General features: G+C 41.4%; 3 protein-coding genes across 3 annotated transcripts; all 3 read left to right on the forward strand.

Moving 5' to 3' along the window:
- Positions 1-1,088: 1,088 nt before the first annotated feature.
- LOC122397636 (probable salivary secreted peptide) lies at positions 1,089-1,742 on the forward strand. The gene has a single exon (XM_043396906.1). It carries the CDS (start codon positions 1,133-1,135, stop codon positions 1,532-1,534), a length of 402 nt encoding a protein of 133 aa, XP_043252841.1. The 5' UTR covers positions 1,089-1,132; the 3' UTR covers positions 1,535-1,742.
- A 362-nt stretch (positions 1,743-2,104) lies between these two features.
- On the forward strand, positions 2,105-2,506 carry LOC122397904 (probable salivary secreted peptide). Its single transcript, XM_043397399.1, has one exon. The coding sequence runs from the start codon at positions 2,105-2,107 to the stop codon at positions 2,504-2,506; it is 402 nt and encodes a 133-aa protein (XP_043253334.1).
- A 3,345-nt stretch (positions 2,507-5,851) lies between these two features.
- Positions 5,852-6,724, forward strand: LOC122397766 (probable salivary secreted peptide). Its single transcript, XM_043397157.1, has one exon. The coding sequence runs from the start codon at positions 5,919-5,921 to the stop codon at positions 6,309-6,311; it is 393 nt and encodes a 130-aa protein (XP_043253092.1). The 5' UTR covers positions 5,852-5,918; the 3' UTR covers positions 6,312-6,724.
- The last annotated feature ends 14,619 nt before the right edge of the window (positions 6,725-21,343 follow it).

Below are 21,343 nucleotides of genomic sequence, written 5' to 3' on the forward strand. Positions count from 1 at the left end.
AAAAAAATGGACGAAAGAACGATTAAGACCGCCTCAGCTGACTATAAAGAACACCCGACGAAATATGAATGTTCGTTTGGGAACAAATGTATTAATACTTCGTATTATGCGCTCGGTTTACGCGAAAGCTTTTTAACAGTATGAATAAACAAGAATTTATCGGAAAATATTCCCCTCGAATATACATCCATGGCCCGTTGTCGTAATTAACTACTTAAATTGCTTTTATAGCAATTTAAATCTACATAAGTTAAACTGTTCTATAATACGTTTACGTGGATGCTTTCAAAGGTTTCGTATCGAGAGTTTGCGAACGCAACCTATCGAAGGTGCATAGCACCTGAAGGTGTGTGTGTGTGTGTGTGTGTGTGCATACGACGAACAGAGCACACACGGCAGGATAGAGTATTAGATGGAGTTAGGTTACTCGTGAATTATAAAGATCACCGTCAATTACGAGATTGAATCCAAACACGTTATATATGCCGATCGATCGTTCTGAATAATAATTATTACCTTTATCTAGAAAGATAACCGTACATAGATCGATTCAGAGAATCACGATATTTATTGAACCTCTCGAGAAATGAACAAAGCAAATCTAACGTTCGCAGAAACTCGTACGTTACACCTGTCCCCGCATAAACGAATACTGGCCTGATAAAACTGTTTACGAACGATATCTGAAATGTACGTACGCTTGACTACATCTCTGAGAATGAGTCAGAGACAATGTTTCGACAAACATGTAAGACACAGGAATATAACGTGCAGCAGAAACGCAATGATAAGTCGAGGAATGCTCGAATTTGGAGTTTCATTTAATAATTAATTTATTCTATGTATATTCTTATTTAAAATAAATAAAATAAAATAAATTGTTTATCGGTGACGATCCAATCGATTGATACATCGTAAATCTACAAGTACTCGTACCTAGAATAAATATTTCCAGTATTAGAAAATAGAATGAGAAAATCAAGAGAAAATCACGGTAAGTGGTTCGATAAGCCGTTCCGCTGGTTAGTATTTAATCGACGGAGTGGCAGGTTTCGCATTATTACTCAGTCTGCTAAACTGTCGTGATATAAGCGTGATTTTAAAGTTGTTGTGAATCCACGAGAAGCCCATCATGTCGGCTCAGAAAGTTCTGGTTTGCTTGGCAATAATTGCCGTAGCGATGTTGGCTACGCAAGTAGACTCGTTTGGTCAACCGAGTTACGCGAATAATGCAACAAACAAATCTCACAACTTGGTCATTGGATACCGAATGCCTGGAGATAGGCTTGTTCTGAGACAAAGCGTAGTCAAGAACTCGTCCTGGATGCAGATTGTTACCGATCAGAAGTCCGTCAGCGTTTCGAAATTCTACCGTATTTCCATGATTAATGCTAGGGACATGAAAACCGATGGCAACGGTGCATTCGCCACCCTTGTATCCGGTGGTCTAGGATTCAATAATGCCACTCTCAGATTCAAGAGCCAACGGGGACACGGAATCAACTTCGTTCTTGAAGTGTACGCTCGTGGTTAAGCTAATTTCGCTGGATTAATATGAACCGTTTCGTTCAGGCCAGTCGGTTCTTTTCTTTCGGTCGAAAGTATCTTACTTGTTAAAGATTTGTCATTCCTTTCTGTATCATGAACCATGCTTTGAATAATTTGTTCCCATAACTTTTAATTTGTATTGTTATGCTATGTTGAAGAAAGAATAAAATTTTGGAAATTTGTGTGCCAACCAAGTCTATTGTTATTACTATAGTATCCTTATCTTCTAAGAGTGTATGTTCGAACGGGAAATATTTTCTGTGAAAAAGGCTTCTGTTCGAACGATATACAATTATTTACCTAAATAACTTGTTTATCGGCGACGATCCAATCGATAGATAAATCGTGAATTCACAAGTACTCGTTCCTAGAATAAATGTTTCCAGTATCGGTAAATAAAATGTGAAAATGGTATCACGATAAGTGGCCTGATAAGCCGATCGCTGGTTAGTATTTGAACGACGGAGCAGAAGGTTTCGCATTATTGCTCAGTCTGCTGAACTGTCGTGATATAAGCGTGATATCAAAGTTGTTGTGAATCCACGAGAAGCCCAACATGTCGGCTCAGAAAGTTCTGGTTTGTTTGGCAATAATTGCCGTTGCGATTTTCGCTACGAATGTAGACTCGTTCGGTCAACCGGGTTACGCCAATAATTCAACAAACAAATCTCACAACTTGTCCATTGGATACCGAATGCCTGGAGATAAGCTTGTTCTGAGACAAAACGTAGTCAAGACTTCGTCTTGGATGCAGATCGTTACCGAACAGAAGACCTTCAACACTTCGCAATTCTACCGCATTACCTTGGTTAATGCTCTGGACCAGAAAACCAACGGCAACGGTGCATACGCCAGCCTTACATCCGGTGGTCCAGGATACAATAGTGCCACGCTCAGATTCAAGAGTCAACGGGGACACGGAATCAACTTCGTTGTTGAAGTGTACGCACGATCTTAAACTACTCTCGATGGATCAATATTAATCGATTCACTCAGGTCAATCTGTTCTTTTCTCTCTGTCGAAAGTATCTTACTTGTTAAAGATTTGTTATTTCTTTCTGTATAATGAACCGTGCTTTGGATAATTTATCCCCATAACGTTTAATTTGTATTGTTATGCTATGTTGAAGGAACAATAAAATTTTGAAAACTCGTTTGTCAACCAAGTTTGTTGTTATTTCTGTTGGGATAGGTTGTTGTAGGAACTACACTTCTTGTGGGGTGACAAATCTTTCTTTATTTTTCCGATGTTCTCGGATAGAGCGCGCAAAACCAAGTGTGTTCTTCTTAGCTTGTCTCCATGTCGACCCCTCGGTTGCACTGGCAAAATTGTTAAACAACCCTGATTGGTTAACCCCACGCGTTGGGCCTTTCCAATCAGGGCCGTTTATTTTTCCCAAATCACCGCCTATTTCTTACGCCCACGGCGTGCTTGTTTTCGAAACGGCGTGGTGATTGAGGGGGACGACGTTGCGCCCTCACTGCAAGATTTCCTTCGGACCACCCGCGCTGGGCCCACTTGGCGAAACTCCGATGGGTACGCGTCGAGTGTCCTCTGGAAATCCCTAATTTACGACGGTCTCTATTTGCTGTTGAGGGACTTAGGAAAAGAATTTACTAAACGCATTCGATACGCGAGTCTGGAAAATATCTTCCTCAAAAACAGCTTCGACGAACGAGAGTCGTAAATTACGTGGGCCGTTTGCACGAGAGAAACTTTCCCATGTGCGCACGACCGGTCGCTACATTTCTATAGCGTCCTTAAAATAAAGAACAAGAATATGAAACAAAGTTATGTTGTATATGTATTTTCCTTGTCTGATTAGTTATTTAAGTATTATATCCCATATGCTGAGTCCACTTTTCTGCATCAAACCAGAAATTGTTTGGCTCGATGCTGATCGGATATAAATATTTTTCTTCGAGTACACTTTCTCTTTTATCATTCGTAACAATGGATTTCGATGTACAGTGAGTCTGAATTCATTCGTTCTACGACAAAAATAATTCATTTCAGGTAGAAAAACACTCAATAAATATTCTGTAACATTTATGCATGGTACGCTATTGTTTTCATCTTTCTATTGTTTATTGATTATTGATTTCTTTTTACAGTAGTTTGTACAATTTGTTATGTATGAAAGTCACAAAACAATAACCTTTACTAAAATGTTTGTATTTGTCAATTTAGTTGTGACAGTTTAAATAAAAGAATAAACCTTTTTCCATGAAACGACTTTCGTGCGTATAATAATATTGAAAAATGCTAAAAATTCGTGGTGTGTTAAAATCGATAAAGTCGCGTTGGAGAATGATAATAATTAAGATGTCACAAATCTGAAATATTTCTGCTAAATTTTATTAAGTTTCAACGAAATGCGCATAAGTTATCGTCTACAACGTTCTGAAAAATATTATTTCAAGCGTAACGCGATGAAAGTTTTTGAAACTGTTATTTCGATGATAAAGCTGAAAACTTGTATTGTACTTTGAATCAGCTATTCCGGTACTATAATACTTTTTAACAGCGAAAAGTTTACTCCTGGCCAAGTTTTCCTGTCGTTTAGCTTGCCTAGCCTTTCGTAGTATTTTGCGCTTGGGCTCCCACGATGAAAATACGTGCACCGTATCTATAATGTCAATAGCATCGGGGCTAATAATATTTATTTAGAGATTCGGATAGTTTTTCAATTTTAAGGTAATTATTCTTCTTTAAAGATCGAAAATAATAATAGTTTCTAAATAATTCGAGTGAATCTACTTATGGTGCGGGAACTAAGTCTACACACGAGGTAACGAACCCACTCGGTTAACAAGTATAGTAGCAAGCAGCCACCGACGACCTTGACGAAGCATTAGCTCACATAATTAAGAGAACTTGTAATGTAGGGCGGTAAACACGGAACTTTGTAACCTGTTCTACCGAAAGATCGAGAACACGCACAGAAGAACGATCAAGATTGCAAGACCCGAGTACAGAGAACGTCAAAAGAAATTCATTTTTACCAACTAATACTCTGTACATACATACATATTACGCGATCAGTTTGCACGGATGCCTTTTAATATCACGAATAAACAAGCCTGTCATCGCAAAATATTATTATTCCTCTAAGCGTACAGTCACTTCCCGTTATCATAATTAATCCTTGAGATTTTTTAAGTCTCATATATAAAGTAAAAAAATTTAATTCTTCAAATAAATAGCAAAGTACAGTATTTGATTGCTTGCACAACTATAAAGTATATTGCATACATACATTTAAATCTTTTAAAGATCGTCACGACCATCCGTAACGCAAAAGTCCACACGGTTGTCGTTGAATTAACTAGGTAACTTACTTTTACAGCAATTTAGATCCATGTAAGTTTAACTATTTCGTAATACGTTTACGTGGGTGCTTTCAGAGGTTTCGTATCGGGAGTTTGCGAACGCAACCTATCGAAGGTGCATAGAAACCGAAGGTGTGTGCACGCGTTTGCATACGACGAACGAGGCACACACAGCAGGATGCAGCATTAGATAGAGTTGGGCTGCTCATGAATTATAGAGATCGCCATCTATTACGAAATTGAGGCCAAACACCTTACACGCGGCAGTCTATCCTTGATAATAATGCTTACCGCCTGCATCTGTAAAGATATCGGTAAACAGATCGATTCGGTGAATTACGATATTTATTAAACTTCTAGGAACAGAGGGGTACCGAATTTAACGTTCCCAGAAATTTGTACATAATACGTGTTCTTACGTGCGCGAATAATGGCGCGATAAAATTTGCAGCGGTGAACGATCGGTGGAATATTTTACGATAAAAGGCATGTTTATTCATGCTGTTAAAAGGCTTGTTTGCGAACGATACCGCGAACATTTGTGTGTTTGATTACGTTTCTGGAACCGAGACAGGATCTAAAGAAAGATTCCAACTCGCGGGTATGAAATTAGAATATAAAATATAGCAGAATCATTAAGATAACTGGAGGAAATGTTTCTCAATTATATATTGTTCGGGGAATATAAATTCCAATTTCTGCACGGTTTAAACGTTAAATTTATAATCTATGAATGGGAACGTAGATACGTATCTCTGTTGCAAAATCAATGTATTTGTCGCTGACGAGGGTCAATCGATAACAAACTCAAAAAAAAGTGGAAACATTTAAAAGCACGTTTTCTTAGAAGGGATTTTATTAGTTCAAGTAATGTAGATTCTTATAATCATATCGAGATAAGTGAACTGATAAGGCGATCGGTGATGCTATTTAAGAGACGAAGCAGCAAACTTTGCACGAACACTCAGTCTGCAGCGCTGTTGTGATCAAAAGAGTGATTATAAAATTCGTGCGTGTCGGTAGAAGAAAAATTCACCATGACGACTCAGAAGACTATGCTGTATTTGACGATACTGGTCGTTGCCGTGTTCGCCACGGAAGTAAACTCTTTATGGGGTTCCGACAATAACGGAAACAAGTCCCATAATCTGATAGTTGGATTCCGAATGCCTGGCGACAGGCTCGTCCTGAGACAAAATGTGATCAAGAATTCGGCCTGGATGAGGATCGTCGTCGAGGAGAAGACCTTCAACACTTCGATGTACGATCGTATCACCTCGGTTCAAGCTCTCGACCAGAAGACCAATGGCAACGGTGCGTACGCTAGCCTAACCGCTGGTGGTCCAGGATATTCCTCCGTCAGCCTTAGATTCAAGAGTCAAAGGAGCCATGGAATCAACTTCGTCGTCGAATTGTACGCGCGAAATTAATCCACGCAATTTGAAATTTGTCAAATCCGCTTATTAACGATTTGTCGTCTAAGAGAACCAAGTTTCCTGATAATTTATTTGCACAACTTTTAACTCGTAACTTCACTTTACGCAATGTTAAAAGAACAATAAAGCTTTGGAAATTCTTGTGTCGATCGAATCGATTGTTACTACCATGAAAGCGTCTAGCTTTCAAATTTCATCCGCTCATTGTAATTTTCCAGAAGTAAACTTAAAAATGTATCATTCCCCTTCGTAACATGAATCATGCCCTAATTAATTTATTTCGATAACTTTTAATTTGTAACTTGTGTTAAGAAAAACAACGATGTTTCTTAACGTTATTCGGTAAAAAGTGTGAAAATTACAAACCACCTCACCGATAGAGAAATAAACTTTTTCAAATATTCCAATCCTCCAGTTCTCCAATATATCTCTGCTATTTTCAGTTCCCATCCATTCGCGATAACGTAATTAAAGGAATTTTAAGACCTTCGTCGAAGAACAGATTGCTAGAATCATCGATGCCCTTTTCGTGTACGCTAATCAACGAAATCCCGTTGGCTCCGATAACGCTTCCCTTCGTTCCTCTTCGATTCTACTGCGCTCGAAACTGAATCCCTGCGTAGATGTTTCTAAGAGGCAGAGAGATCTTCCGTTTCTAAGGCTTACGTACAAAGTACATTTTGTGCATGCATGCGTGGCGGCACGGCGGAGAAACAACCGACTGGAAAATTGTTGTCGCTTCGCGGGGCATTCTACCATGGGGATCCGACCGACGGGGGGTGAAACTTCGAATCGAGTTGAGGGCCACTGAAATTGGTGGTGGTATCTCAAGCTTGCGAACGACCATTTCGTTAACCTATTTATTCTATCTCCATTCCGCTAGCGTCGCTGGCCGGAGTGACTAGTTTGCCCGCAGTTCCAACCTTCTCAAAACGCGCCCCCGATCCGCAGGGAAATGCAGTTTTCTTCGTCATGGATTGCTCTTTAACGACGTCAGCCGCTGGGACATTAGTGGACATCCACTTCGTAAATAGGCACAAACTTGTTAATTAGCTTAAACACTGTGGCAGTGGAATTTCATATCAACGTTGCTCGAAGTGAAACCCATCGCATCGGCGGGTACCAGTCGCGCGTGTATCGCTGTTTGTGCGGTCGCTCGTGAGCAATCCATTACATCCTCCAGGGTCGTTGTTTGTATTTCTGATTCAGATACAGTATCGCCTTACATCACGCGGAATAGACATATCGACGAATTCGTCACGGAATGATTTTATCAGAACGTTTCGTAAGTCTTCCAGCACTTTGGCGTACGAAGAAGATGGCTATCCCGTAGATAATATTATTCCTTGAATTAAATTTACGTACGCGAAACGATCTGATATCGAGTGTGCGGTATTAATAGACACAGAAGAAAGTTGATTACGCAGAAGTATACCGAACTACCGGGAGTTCTCCAAGTATAGAGACAAAGGGATCGATAACGCACAGTTCGGTTCTCATTTACTACAATCCTACAAGGTGCTATATACGAACACTGAGAACGCACAAGTGAATCAACATGTGCATTGTTAGACAGAAATAGTAACGCCGTCTACTATTTCCACGACGCGTAAAAATAGTCCAGTCAATAAGGAATTGTAAAACTTTCGCTTCAACGCCTATTACGTTTAGGTATCTATATATAAGTCAACGACTCTAGTTCTCGGTTCGCCTGATATTTTTTACATTAATATCGACCGACTCCCTGAAACTTTTCGATGCAAACGCATTAGATACGGGTCACTGGATTTTTCGATTCCTCCAATCTAGCAAACGATCGAGCAACGCAGCAGTGTTAAACGTTGCATGATTATTGGAAAACAATTGTACACTGTGGTCTGCCGCACGATAGCAAAGTACAAATTGGCTCTTTGCGTTCAATCTCATTTTTCATTTCGAAGTAATCGTCTCTGATAAGAAAGTGTAAGCGCGTTTAGGTTCCCATGCATCGGAAGCGCTCGACCGCAGACCCCATCGGTTGCGCGTAATGCGAAAGCGTAAGGACCACCGTGCGTGGTCGTAAACCTGTCCAGCGAGCTTTCGGTTATTGCTTGTAAAGTTGCGAAAGTGACGAGCAAACGTGCAGGCGAAACATCGTTTGGCAGACAATTCGATGACAGGATCGGGCGAGAACGAACCGACGAATGAAAGCGTGTTTGCACGAGCGTACACCCAGTCGCTCCTACAAAAGAACTGGCCGTCAAACCGAAACCGCAGCGACCATTATCGGGCAATTTTAAACAGAAAGCCGTAGTTACGGTTCTCGCGTTTTAAGCCCCGCGTTCGTCAAACGACGCGACACGTTCCTTCGATTGCCGAGATACGTGTAAACACGGTATTAATGGCGGGAACGTTACAAAGGCAGAAGAGAAAATCCACCCTCGCGACGCACAGGGCTGAAAGAGGAACGAGAAACATTTTTAGTCGAACGGCGAAAACAAGAAACGAATGTGTTCGACATATGTCACCTGTAATATCACCTGCGTAACGCAAGTCAGCCGAGTTATAGACGTTACGCAGCGTATCTCCGATGAAATGGTTTTAATGGATTGGCCAACTGACTTGCGTTTTCTGTTTGATGCTCGTCGCGACTCGAGCAAATCTACTGTAGAAGCTGACGAACTTAAAGATTCATCCATACGAGAACTGAGGTTGCACTTTCGACCGGTTGTAATTATTTAACACATTTTGTATTTCGCATAGAGACATCTTTAACCTTTAATATTGAGGAAGAACTACGATTTAATTAATATACTAGTAATAGAAATAAATATTTTCTAATGTTTCTTCCTCTTCCTTTAATGTTCTAAGCAGATGCTCATTTTGCTTATTGGTTAATGCAGTGTATTCTTGCGTGTATTCCATGCAGATTACTATTAAATAACTTGGAGTGCTGTTTTGAAGCAAACGTGCTTAGCTACTTTTGGATCGTTTGAGCATCGGTCTTGGGAGCATTTAGGTATTTGATGCTTAGCCTTTGGTACCAATTCTATCTACTGATTAGCCGCAACCGTAAGATCACAGACCGTGCATTGGCGCAGTCACGACGTAAGTCAACTGTGTTGCCCCATGCGGTCAGCTCGTTAACCGGTATGAACTGCACTTCGACCACCTATGTAATCTACGTTTATGCATATGAGAAACACGATTAACTGATATCCTTTGATAGGATTCCTCTTAGAGAAAATCGCATTACCACTCGATCCGTCATGATTGAAAGAGAAGTTCTAATGAGCAGAATCGCACTGTGTCCGTACCTTTGGTGGACGAAAGATCAGGAATCGTAAATATACCTCTATCAATTTGTGGTGACAGATAATGGGAGTTACGCTTTGCAAACGTCTCGTCTCGTTATCGAAAATTAATAATTATACTAATATAGAATGTCCCAGTTTCACATTTAGTGCTCCATCAAGTTAAGAGAATCTCTTAAATTCTGGTTCATTTCTATACTAGAGAGGCATGATGCTAATGGTTGATTCTGTCGAGAGATTTAGCATGTTACCTCGTAATATAAAGTCGATAAAATAAATTTATTTACGAGAGAGGAAAATATTCTGCGAATATATACGAAAAATAACAATTCCGAAAGAAGTGAGCAATTCCGACAACTAAGTAATAGAATTTCGTGAAATTAAACATTCAGGTGAAACTAGGGCAACCAGTTTAAAAGCTCTATGTACTTCAGCGGCAAAAGTACCACTCGGGTATGAAAGTACCATCTCGGAGAAATCTTTTTATTCCACCCCACATTTGAATGTATGTACGTACATATTTCTATAAATAATGCTTAGAAATATAGTGATGATTTATTAGAAGTTTTATTTGCTTTTAAAAATATACGAAATATATTATCTTTAATAAATTTATAGAATTTTTTTCTTAAGCAATATCGTTCGTAAACAGAAATTTCTTTTAAAACTCTCGGCCATACCACCTTCATTCAGAACTATTTATTTTTTTCTACGAGTCTTTATACGCCCTAATTATGCTATACTTCATTTATTATGCCGCGGTACGGAGCAGTGCTCGTTATTTGAGTTAGACTTGAATATGTAAGGCCTTTTGAAATTTTAGAAAAGTTCATTCTCGCCAAGTTTTTAATATGTTCCCGTGTAATAGATCAGAGTTATGGTAGGTTTTCTTTTTTATGTTCGTGGAGCGACATTACTGGCTACGATAAATTGCAATATACTGCCTTTAAGGAAATGGCATGACATATCGTTCGTGGCTCAGGAAAGGTAAAAGGACGCAAAGTGGTGGGTGTTAGGACAGGTAGATGAACTACAGGTGGAGGTAATCATCGACGGGGGCTGTAGAAGGGTCCGCGTCAATAAGTACTGACATTTACGCGCCTTCGTATATCGATCCGAGATGAAACTTTCTAGGAAAAAGAAACGACGTATTTATATCGGTATGAGAAACCTGGATGTGCTCGCGTGGCGCGATAAGTGCTCCAATAATAGAAGCCAACAGTTTCTCGATCGTTACTCGAATATAAAAAACAAGTATTAGAGGCAATTGTAAAGAAACTATCTTATTCGGAGTTTATAAATTGTTTTGTTTGCCGTCGATTCCTCTCGGAGTATCATCCTCATTAAGGACGTGAAATGTGCATGTAATTTGAAATTACTTTTAATATACTTCGTATATATTCGTTCGAGGGAGATTAATATTGAAGTTTAATTATCAAGATAACGAACTTGGCAAATGAAGGGTACTGCCGAATCAGGCCAATGGCCACGGGCGTGGCTACGTCAGTAGGCGGTCGTACAAGATACGATCCGCGTTTCCGTGTTGCATGATTTTTGGTAATAATGAGTAACGTCGAGCTTCATAAATATTAAATTGTTCTCTTTTATTTATATTTTGCTCCGAACCACGGGGCTATCGTGTAATTTCGTTGGCGAAGTATTACGAAGAATACGATATATCACTTTGAGAACGATTTACATATTTATGTTTTGGGTACTGGCGAGTGAATTTTTGCGATGATCTCGAGGGTCGTTTCAGATATTTTCCCAGGGATTATGCCGCGAGTGTTTCGTACGGGAAAATGTTTTCAGTCGTTCGGCGAGGGACGATGAAGTAGATCGTGAGCGATGTGTGCGAACGTGTTTGCGTACGAGGAAAGCCAAGGGTCGGTTGGTAATTTCTCCGACTGGTCAGTAGAAGAGTCTCGCATAGAGCAGCCAGATAGCTCGTGTCGCAGGTTGTGGATGTGCGGAACGATATCGATCCGGGCGTTAAATATTTAATCGCAAGAAGAAAGTTCAATTCACGGACGAGGACGGTTGTCTTTCGAAGACAGGCCGGAGGAACGAAAACGAATGCGACAGAAACAAGGTAGCACGCAACAATTTCTCGTCTGCCCGCTATTTGCCATGAGTGGGTTGACTTTCATTATTTAGAGCGGCGGGGAAAAAATGAGGATCGTCGACACGTCACTCCTACCACGTATCGATCGTAATTTACCAGACAACTTACTCATACATATCAAGGGCCGGCAGTTTTTTTTATACACCATCGTTCGGAACTCCGAATAACTTTCAGATTTCCCGTCGTTGCTCTTATTTCAGATTTCAGGCACGGAGTTTAAATTTATTAAGATACTCTTGCTGGAATTTATGCTGACTCGAATCACTTGAAATATAACCTTAATTTATTATTACGTCTTCCAGCTAATTACAAAGAGGAATTTAATTACCTGTAATGATACGACATTAACTCTCGGACGACCGAGCGATTAATAGCGGGATGGACGGCCGATTCCGGGTCATTTATGACCCCTGTTACCGTATACATAAAAACTAAAGTCTGAAACGAAGATTTATCCAGGACATTCTAGTTGAACGACATGGAAAGCAAGTATCAAGTTTTAGTGTTTACCTGTATTTTCAATCAAATTATAAGGGTTAATGTTAAGAGAGATTGTTGAAAATACTCAGCAGGAAGATAAAGCACTGCAAATGAATTCGGGTTGAGTATTCATGCATAAAACATACTATTCATAAATAGAAACGAGGTGATAGAGCGTTTCTACATGAGCTTATCCGAGACTTCATCCGAACGATCTCCGGTAGTTGAATCTTTGAGTGCGGAAATCATCGGTGAAATACTACGATTGCTTTTTAATGAACTACTTCTCCGCGTACTTCGTTTCGAAATTAGAGAAATAACGTTCAAAATTATTCTTTTAAAACGCATAATTAATGTTACGCATCCACTGATTATTAACTGAAAATTCAATAAACAGTGATTGCACCGCTATACATACTTGTATTGTATCATAAATGATTAGTTGAATATTTTATCATTGATCGCATTTCAGTGAATAACATATTGATAGAAAATATGCATGTTTAATTACACGGAATAATCGGGCCGGAATGTTTCATAAAGACATTAAAATAAAATCTTGATTTAGCGGGTTAATTAAGAAAAGGGGACTTTGCATTTATTCAAAAGCAGAATTATTTAGATTGACACCACTTGACGAATAGTGAGTAGAATTTATAATAAATAAAATTTGATAAAGAAACAGTACAGATACATTAGCTCAAAACTTGTGTTGGACATACACTGATAAAAGGTCATGATTCGCTTTCCAGAAAATAAGACCCACCAATTTTCTTTCCCATATCGACAAGCTGCTTGTTACTGGAAAATTGCATCGGAAGCACGCGTAACTACCCAGTGAAGTCGATAAACAGAAGAGAGATACGATCTTCCTCGAGTTGCTAAAGCGAGCTTGGTTCTTGCGGACTGTAGTGTCGTCTTTTTTGGTAGTACACTTTTAAAAGAGTTTTTTTAGATAAAAAGACTTTAATAGCTAACACCGAAGAAGTTACTCGTAGCGAGTTTCAGTGCAACCTGCACCCCCTCGTTAATTTTCCAGTCAAGATCGTATATTATTAAAATTTTTATTTTCCTGTTACACTTTTATTTATTTGATTTTCATCATTCCCTTCAGGATTCTACTACCGATGCAGGACTTTAGTAATATAGTAAAAATGAAAGACAAATGAACGAAGTTTACTATTTCCGCATGGTCGGATGCTTTAGTGGCCGGATACGTATAGTTATCGGTATACAAGCTCTATCAAAGAAGCAGAGGATTTTTAAACGGTTGACTTAAACCCACGCGTCTCACTCGCTTCTCGTACTTTGCACAACAGCTTTAAATGGTGACGAAAACGCGACTTTTAATTGCGCGCTTCGCGAAACGCATCGCACGAGTGCAACATACCCCTTCGTACCGCGACTCCCTTAATGAGATGGCCGGCTGAGCCGCCTCATCGGTGTTAAAAATGTTGCTCTCGCGCGCAACCGGGGAGATGGGCTCGTAGACGGAGGGCCTTTCTCGTGTGCACGTATTCCGTGTGCTAGGCTGTCGCGCAACCCCTGTATCTTACGGAAGGGTGATGTGGGGACTCTCGCTTCTTCCTTCCCTGTACGGAAGTTGTGCTCGCGGGGGGTGCTTTTACCGCCTCGCAGATAGCACCAGTAAGTATGTACGTTCTTGGCGCTTGCGCACGTCTCGTTCCGTCTTTGTCGCGCGCGTGTCGTTCGACGTGCTCATAGGCAACTACCGGTCCTTGTCACGCTTACCTAGCTGCACCACCGCGATAGAGCGAGAAGGAGAGGGCGAGTACGAGTCAGCCAGCGAAAGCCGCGCGAGAGAGAGGGAGAAGGGCTGTTACCCCTGGCAGGGGGGAGGGGGCGCTCGCGAACGACAGAAAGAGAGAGAACGCGCGCGCAAGGTACGAGGGAGAACGAGTGAGAGAGCCGGAGCGTTGCGTGGGGAGCGATCGCAGCTCGTCATTCGAAGCCCGCCAACGGACGAGCGAGCAGCCACGGAACGGGACCGCGATTGAAAGAACCCACACGATCTTCACGAAAATAAGAGTAAAGGAACACACGCTTATCTCTGAGATTGAAGCTAACAAAGGGACGCGATCCCTCGTGACAGAGCATCGCTCAAAAACAGAATTCACCGGCTTGTTTTGCGATTGCAAATCAATCTCCGACATAGCCCTCGTCCTCGTTCGGTCCACTCGAACGAAGCGCTCGTTTCGCGTTCGGTTTACTTCGGTCACGATCGTGTCGACCGCAGTGCTTACCGGTGTCCGGTCTCGCATGTTTTCAATTCGAATCGAAGTGGGAGTGTGACAGCAAGAAACAGTGGTCGAAACGGAACAGAACTGTTGACAGTGATTGAAGCGACTCGCGTAGGCCACTTCTAATGGATATTCCTGCTGTATTGCTTTCTATTCGTTCGTACCTGAGAGGTTGAGAGACGAGCACCGCAGAGGACGAAGCACGATTACTCGTACAGGAACGTAACGCGAGGCTCACCAAGCAATTGAACTCGTGCTTCGATCAGTCCTTGCTCCTGCAGTTCAGGAAATCGTCGCGACTACTTTAAACCGCGTTCGGAGTGAGTTACAGTGTCGTTTTCGTCGTCTGCCAGTCGCGATCGCATATTCGTGAAGAAATTATCTGTTAGCGAACACCGTTGAATCTACGAGTTGGAAACGTGTTGAGAGCTCACGAACAATAACAGTCGAGAATCGTTCCTTGGGCAAATTACAAGAACAAAATCAATACTGGTCGATCGATACTGGTTGTAAAAGAAGAGACATTCGGACGAAGGCGCCATTAATCGAAAGGACACTGCCGCTGCAGCCATAACCTTGTGACGTTCGGAGCACTCGAAAAATCGAGATCTCGTTTCGCGCGCAAACGGAGAATCGTTTCAATGGTAACATCGGAGAACGGTTGAATTCTTACGAGTTCCTTTCGATCCAGTCCAAGGAAGATATCGAGATCCGCGCATTTGTTCCAACGTCGAGAGGAATAACTAAATTCCCGGCACTCGAGTTTATTTCGAAAGAATCTTCGATCGAGCGAATCCACGAACCAGTACGTGACCCCCTCTGTGGAAAACAATCGGAGAAGGCAACTAACGACTGGTTTGTCATTGAACTAAGCTTCCCGTTCGCCGTTTTTACGAAGGATACCAGCGAAGACTTAAGGTATTCCAGGAGTCGTTGGCATCGCAATCTCGACGTTCGATTAAACGTGACCCGGGCAGTGTGTGCGCGAAACTAAACCTGTGTTTACCGACTGAAATTCAACTCGTACGGCCATCGTGTTTCGGCTACTAATTCGACTTCGTGTTTCGGTGACACTTTGGTACTCGTGTGTGTGTTTCCAACCCGGTGGATGGATGATCCATCGTAGCGTCGCATGAAAAAGTATACGTGTGTGCGAAAGGCCCTTCCAGTTGGATTACATCGAAGCGTCGACATCGTGTTTACTTCGTGGGAGTGGAGGGGTTGCGGAGCGACCTCGTGAATTCCGAATCCGGCGTGTCGATCGAGACAACAGAGAGCGCGTGGCCAATTACTCGCGCACCGTTACTCGAGCACCGATTAATCGATTAATTAACATCGGAATTAATTCGTTAAGTCGGTCGAACAGTCGTTACGCCGTGAGCCGATCCCGCGTCCCGGAATTCTTTTATACCCCCCGTCGATCGTCGATCCGGCGAAACTCGTAATTTTCTCTCGTTGCACGCCGACAGTTCGATTACGCGCGATTGATTAATCTCGTTTCGTCGCGGGTGCCTGAAGAACATCGGTCGCGTCGCGTTTATATCGGTTTCCATTATCGGCGCGAATACCACTTCCTCGAGCTCGATCCACGGCGTGCACGCAGCATCCTCGTAGATCCTTTGTCCGATTTAGCCGGGATTACGAGCCTAGTTCCGCGGAAGCAGTAGCTCTGTAATTGCGCCACGCGCACGCTAAACGCTTGTCTGTGCCGACGAACAATAAACGGTGGTGTTTACGCGACGAAAGTGCAGACGCAGCCCACTCGGTCATTTGCAAAAAGTGAGTAGCCCCTGTCTGTCATGTTTACTATTACCTGTGCTTATGTGCGCGCGTGTAAGCCTGTGACAGCCCGGCTCACACGTGGCGTTCGGCCGTGTGTGCGCCAGTGTGCTCGCTCGATGCCTTGCCGGCATTCATTCAAAACAAAACAACCGTGCTCGTCCGTGGCGGACATGCACGCACATACACGCACGCACATCGAAACGATACGATACTCGAAATCATCGTTTTATTAAATTATATCAATATTATTAACAACACACATTTTTCTTTTTAATCGAATGTTATCTCGCCAAATACGAAACGATACAATAATCTCGTTATAGCCTAGGGAATCGATAGGATACTCGAAGTAATTATTTTATCGAATTATATCAAATTACACAAATTTTTTCTGCGTATTATTTTCCTATGGAACGAGACTGAAATGTTATAGAAGATACGCTGAACAAAATGATGGAACTTATTAGGGCAGGATTTATTTTGTTTCGCGATACGCGCTTACTTCCTTTAATATCGCAGAACCTGTAAATATATGAAATATATGAAATTTGTCCCTGCACTGTACGTGAATATAAACACTCGTACACGCGTACATTTAGCAAGTTAACTGGCCCCGTAATAATATTGTTTTTGTGGGAATTAATATTTCGAAGCGAAAGTTACTAAACAGACGATAACGAGAGACCGAGTTTCGAAGCAGCGGGTTTGATTTTCTCGTTAAAGCGTAATATATTTGTGTATTTTCCGCGAAGGTATTGCATTCGTTTTCCATTTGAATTTATTTCGAATAAGGTTTTTAGTAGAAAACTTTGAAAAATAGAATGTTGTTTTTCGACCATGTGTTTTTGTGGTCAGAACAGGAAACGTATAATATTTGATAATTAAAGGAAAGTATACATCAATAGTTAGTAGATTCACTGTACGATACATAATTTTATTCAAGTAGTAAGTGCTTGTGTACTTATTATTTAATTTACCTAACCATAATTTTATGCATCTCTTTAACGTTTCACAGCCAATTTGCATTTGTATACTTTCCAGTAGTACCAGTATCAATAATATATCTTCTTTTTTAATTATAAAATATTGCCTGTTTCTTGGTTTGAAGAAAACCACAAACACGTGGTCGGAAACGTTTAATAGTGTTATAAATGGCTTTTTGCCGCATCGGTGCTCGTTATAAACAAGTTTGACTACATGCAGGTTGTAAACCGTCTGCTACATTCATTTCTTAAATCACGCGTTACGAATTAATAGTTTATTTTGCATAAATTCCATTTAGATCAATACTCCATTGCTATGCTATAAGGTTACAAAACTATTAAAACTTGGAGTTCCATAAATTACAGCAGCGAACGATCATCACATTGAAAAAATGACTTTTTATCAGAATTCATTAACTGTTTATCAATTTGCATTTATATTAACGCTTATACTTTATTTTTTAAACAATTTTGCCTTTCATTTCCTCAGTTACAGTAATCTTACCGATACGTTAAAAAAATCCTGAATCGGATTGGAGTAAAAGTATTTAACTGTAATGACGAGATACGTTGATTTATATCATTTCTCGTCGTTCATGCATAATGAATGAACCGAAAACATTCACAGGCTGTGACTTTGCGCCGTGACAGGAGATCGAGCATATTTTTCCCGTATATCACTAATACCGCGTAAACCTCGGAGGAGATTTTATGAGAGAGATCGTGCCGCACGACTTAATTAATGCCTGGACCGACTAATTGCAGGTAGAGGTTCCTAGCGAAAGTATACATTGTCCCTCGAGTCTAACGAGTCGTTACGAAGGCAGTAATTTTCTTAAATACCCCAGTAATTCCTTGAGCCGGATTCGACGGAACGGGAAGGTATTTTTATCGAGTACTGTTTACCGAGATCACGAATCGTATCTTGTATTGAAATATATCAACACGTGGAACGATGAGAAAAATCTCGATAGTATATATACCGTGGCTAGAACGTATCTCGAGAAAATCAGACTTTGACGCGGCAAATCCGAGAAAAAGAAGAAGAATAAAAGGTAGGAGAGCAAGGGGGAATGATGAAACAGAGAATAAAGACGGAAATGGAGAACGGGAGAAAGAACCTGTACCTAAGACCGAGCCTGTCCCGTTGACAGAATAGCAAGCTATCCGACAGCTCGGTAGGTCTTTAATGGTCTTCTTCTCTACTGGATGTACACTGTTTTACGCTTTATTCCAGCTTCTTCTTCTCGCTCTCCTGGACCGAACCGTGCCACACGTTTCACTCTCGTTCTCTTCCGACTCACGTCGTAAACGTGTCTTTCGAGCAAAAACGCAATAAAGTTCCGCCTTTCCTTCGAGATCAACCAGAGCCACGGCCCTGAAAGCAGGTGACTCTGTTCCAAACAAGATTCACTCGATGGGGGGTCCTTTGCAATGAAGAACGAACGTTGATCTGGTATCGCGCGGTGAAGATCAGAGTCGAAGGCAGGACGCGATTACACATATTAAATTCGGGAATTTATGCGAGCGCGCCGCCAGTTGATGGGCCACTTTCCAGTCTCGTGCGCAAACAATGGAAATAAATAGTCCGAGGAGAACGATCCCGGGGAATAATAAACGTCAAACGTTTGTTGGCTGCTTTTTTTTGCGACTATGCATCATCGTAAAGCGTCGAGGTAGATAAGAAAAGTATTAATACATAAATTCGAGAGTACATGCCTTTCGAGGGCCGCGAAGAAGCAGCGTAGAAATATAATAGACAGGTGGATAGAGACTAAATTGAGCGCGGTTAATGCGAAAAAGGAGCAAGACTCGGGGAGACAGTTGGCCATCTTACCGCGAGCCGTCGTGGTTAGAATAGACGTGACTGTAATAACTGCATCCTGACACTCTGCACCCTCTGTCTTTTCACTTTTATCCGTTTCTTTCGCCTCTTCTTGTTAGCCTCGCGTTCCCGTCCTTATCCGAGAGCTTACATAAAACATCGAAAGACGCGGCATTTTAGCTATCTCGGAATAACTAATATTCCTTCTTCGTCGTTTAACCCTTTACGATCGATGTTTAATTTCACTCGAGGATCCTCTCCGTTTCTCCATATAATATTTCCATAAAATCTTCTGTAATAGCTATTAACGGGGAGCACACGAACCGGTTTCTCTACATCAGACACTTAACCAATCTCACGGTATTTATGCTTTTCTAACGAATAAGTCCCGTAAACGTGAAAGTTATTAGGCAGCGAAGATGAAGTTTTTGTTTGCGCGTAGGCTGCAAAATACGTCGTTAAGATCCTCTGTCGGGTAAACAAGACCGGGTACCGGTGGTACAAATTAAGTTCACGTTTCTTCGTTACGATTGTACGGAGTCGGCCGGCTTTTACTTTCCTTTTATTGTCTACGGCGAAACCTTCTACGCCCCCGTGGATACTTAAGGTATAGGAGTCTTCCTTGAATCGTTAATTAGCTTGAATTCTTGGATTCTAATTACACGTGCAGTTTACGGCTTTATTTAAGCAAAGTAGTTATCTCGGACTCTTAATATCGGGGGATCTCGGTACAGGTTAAATGCCCGTATCAACGATTCCGTGGAATTATCGCACGTAATTCCCATTAAAACGATCCGTTCGAAAATTTCTGACGTCTCAATTATGTTTCCCGTGATTTAGGTGACCGACACAACGCAAGTTTTTCTCGTGGAAGTGTTACACACACGGCCTCAAGATTCAGCTGGACATCATGCCTTGGTTCATCTTATTTCTACTTCTGTTAGCGGTGATGGAGGCTTTCCCTCGGGAGGCCACCTGTTCCCCCCTGCCGGACATCTATTGGAATTCTACCAATCCAATGTAAGTCACAACCTGAAGCTCACTCTTATCTTATTCGCCGTATCTTTTCAATGTAATTACCTGTTACCGCGCTCGGCTCCTAGCTGATTTATGCACGCTGCGTAGACATATTTGAAATGTTGCAAAGTAAACCAGTTTGCGATTCATTTTGACAGAGACGCTCGGTCGTCGGTGTTCGTGCACCCGTTACACTGTTTTTGCTCCACATTTGAAACCAAGAATAACCATTCTTACGCGAGTATTTCAAAATTAAATAGAGTACACTCCCATATGTAAAAATATTGTCAAACGTAGTTTTCACTTCGAAGCGTGAATCTTATTTTGAAATACAGTAAAATACGCGCCGTCGTGTATCTGAAACCACCCTCGTAGTCACTAGAGGCATCGTATTTACTGAAAACATCACCCTGCGCCTCACGCGAAGAATGCAAGCTCCGTTTAATCTCATCCAAGATATTACCGTGAATGTCCTTGTTCCAAATAGGAGACGACCGCATTTCCACGTTGAAGCATTCCGCGAATGGCAACGCGTTCCCCCGACAGAAAGATCGAGTTTCGTGGTATAGCTGGTATCGCGGGACTATTTCATTATAACGATCGCTCGATCTTTATCGCCATTTATCCGACTGTAATATCATTTCTTGCCGGGAATTATTTCCTGACCTATCGTTTTCGCATCTTCGTCGAAACTGCTTCTTTTATCGACACAATTTCTTATTCATGACGTCGTTATTCTTATTTTTTCTCTGAGCTGCTTGCTGTGCTCGGCGTTCCTCCTGCAATTGTTACCTTCGATCTTATTTCTCCACGATTGAGAACTTGCAAGAGAAATATAACGAGTCTAGATATTGGCTGTACGTCGATGGCACAAATTGATTTTCAGCCATCAATTCAGATTACGATCGTTTTAACACTTATCGAGACACGCGACTGTAAGTGTCGACATTAATTACATCGTGTTACGCTGTTTACAATTTGTGTCAGGCACGAAACAAGTGGTGGTGTCGCGGTTAATGCCGACTGTCCGATCTAATAAAGGTTTTTACCCTTGTCCCGCCTGTCGGCTGTCGTCTCGTTATTAGGGGACTCACCTGACTAGCTTTTGCCCAACTATTTTGTTAGAAACTGGATAAACGAAAATTATCTTCAGACTTAAAATTTAATTTGAAGAATCACCAGGGAAAGGCCAAAAATTAATTTGTTGCTAACAATGGCGTGGTCGTGACTCGTGCAGGTATAGCGGGACTTTCCAGGGGG

The sequence above is a fragment of the Colletes gigas genome, unplaced genomic scaffold (genome assembly GCF_013123115.1).
Source record: "Colletes gigas isolate AHSC1104 unplaced genomic scaffold, ASM1312311v1 Colletes_gigas_Sc00010, whole genome shotgun sequence".
In the NCBI taxonomy this organism is placed as follows: Eukaryota; Metazoa; Arthropoda; class Insecta; order Hymenoptera; family Colletidae; genus Colletes; species Colletes gigas.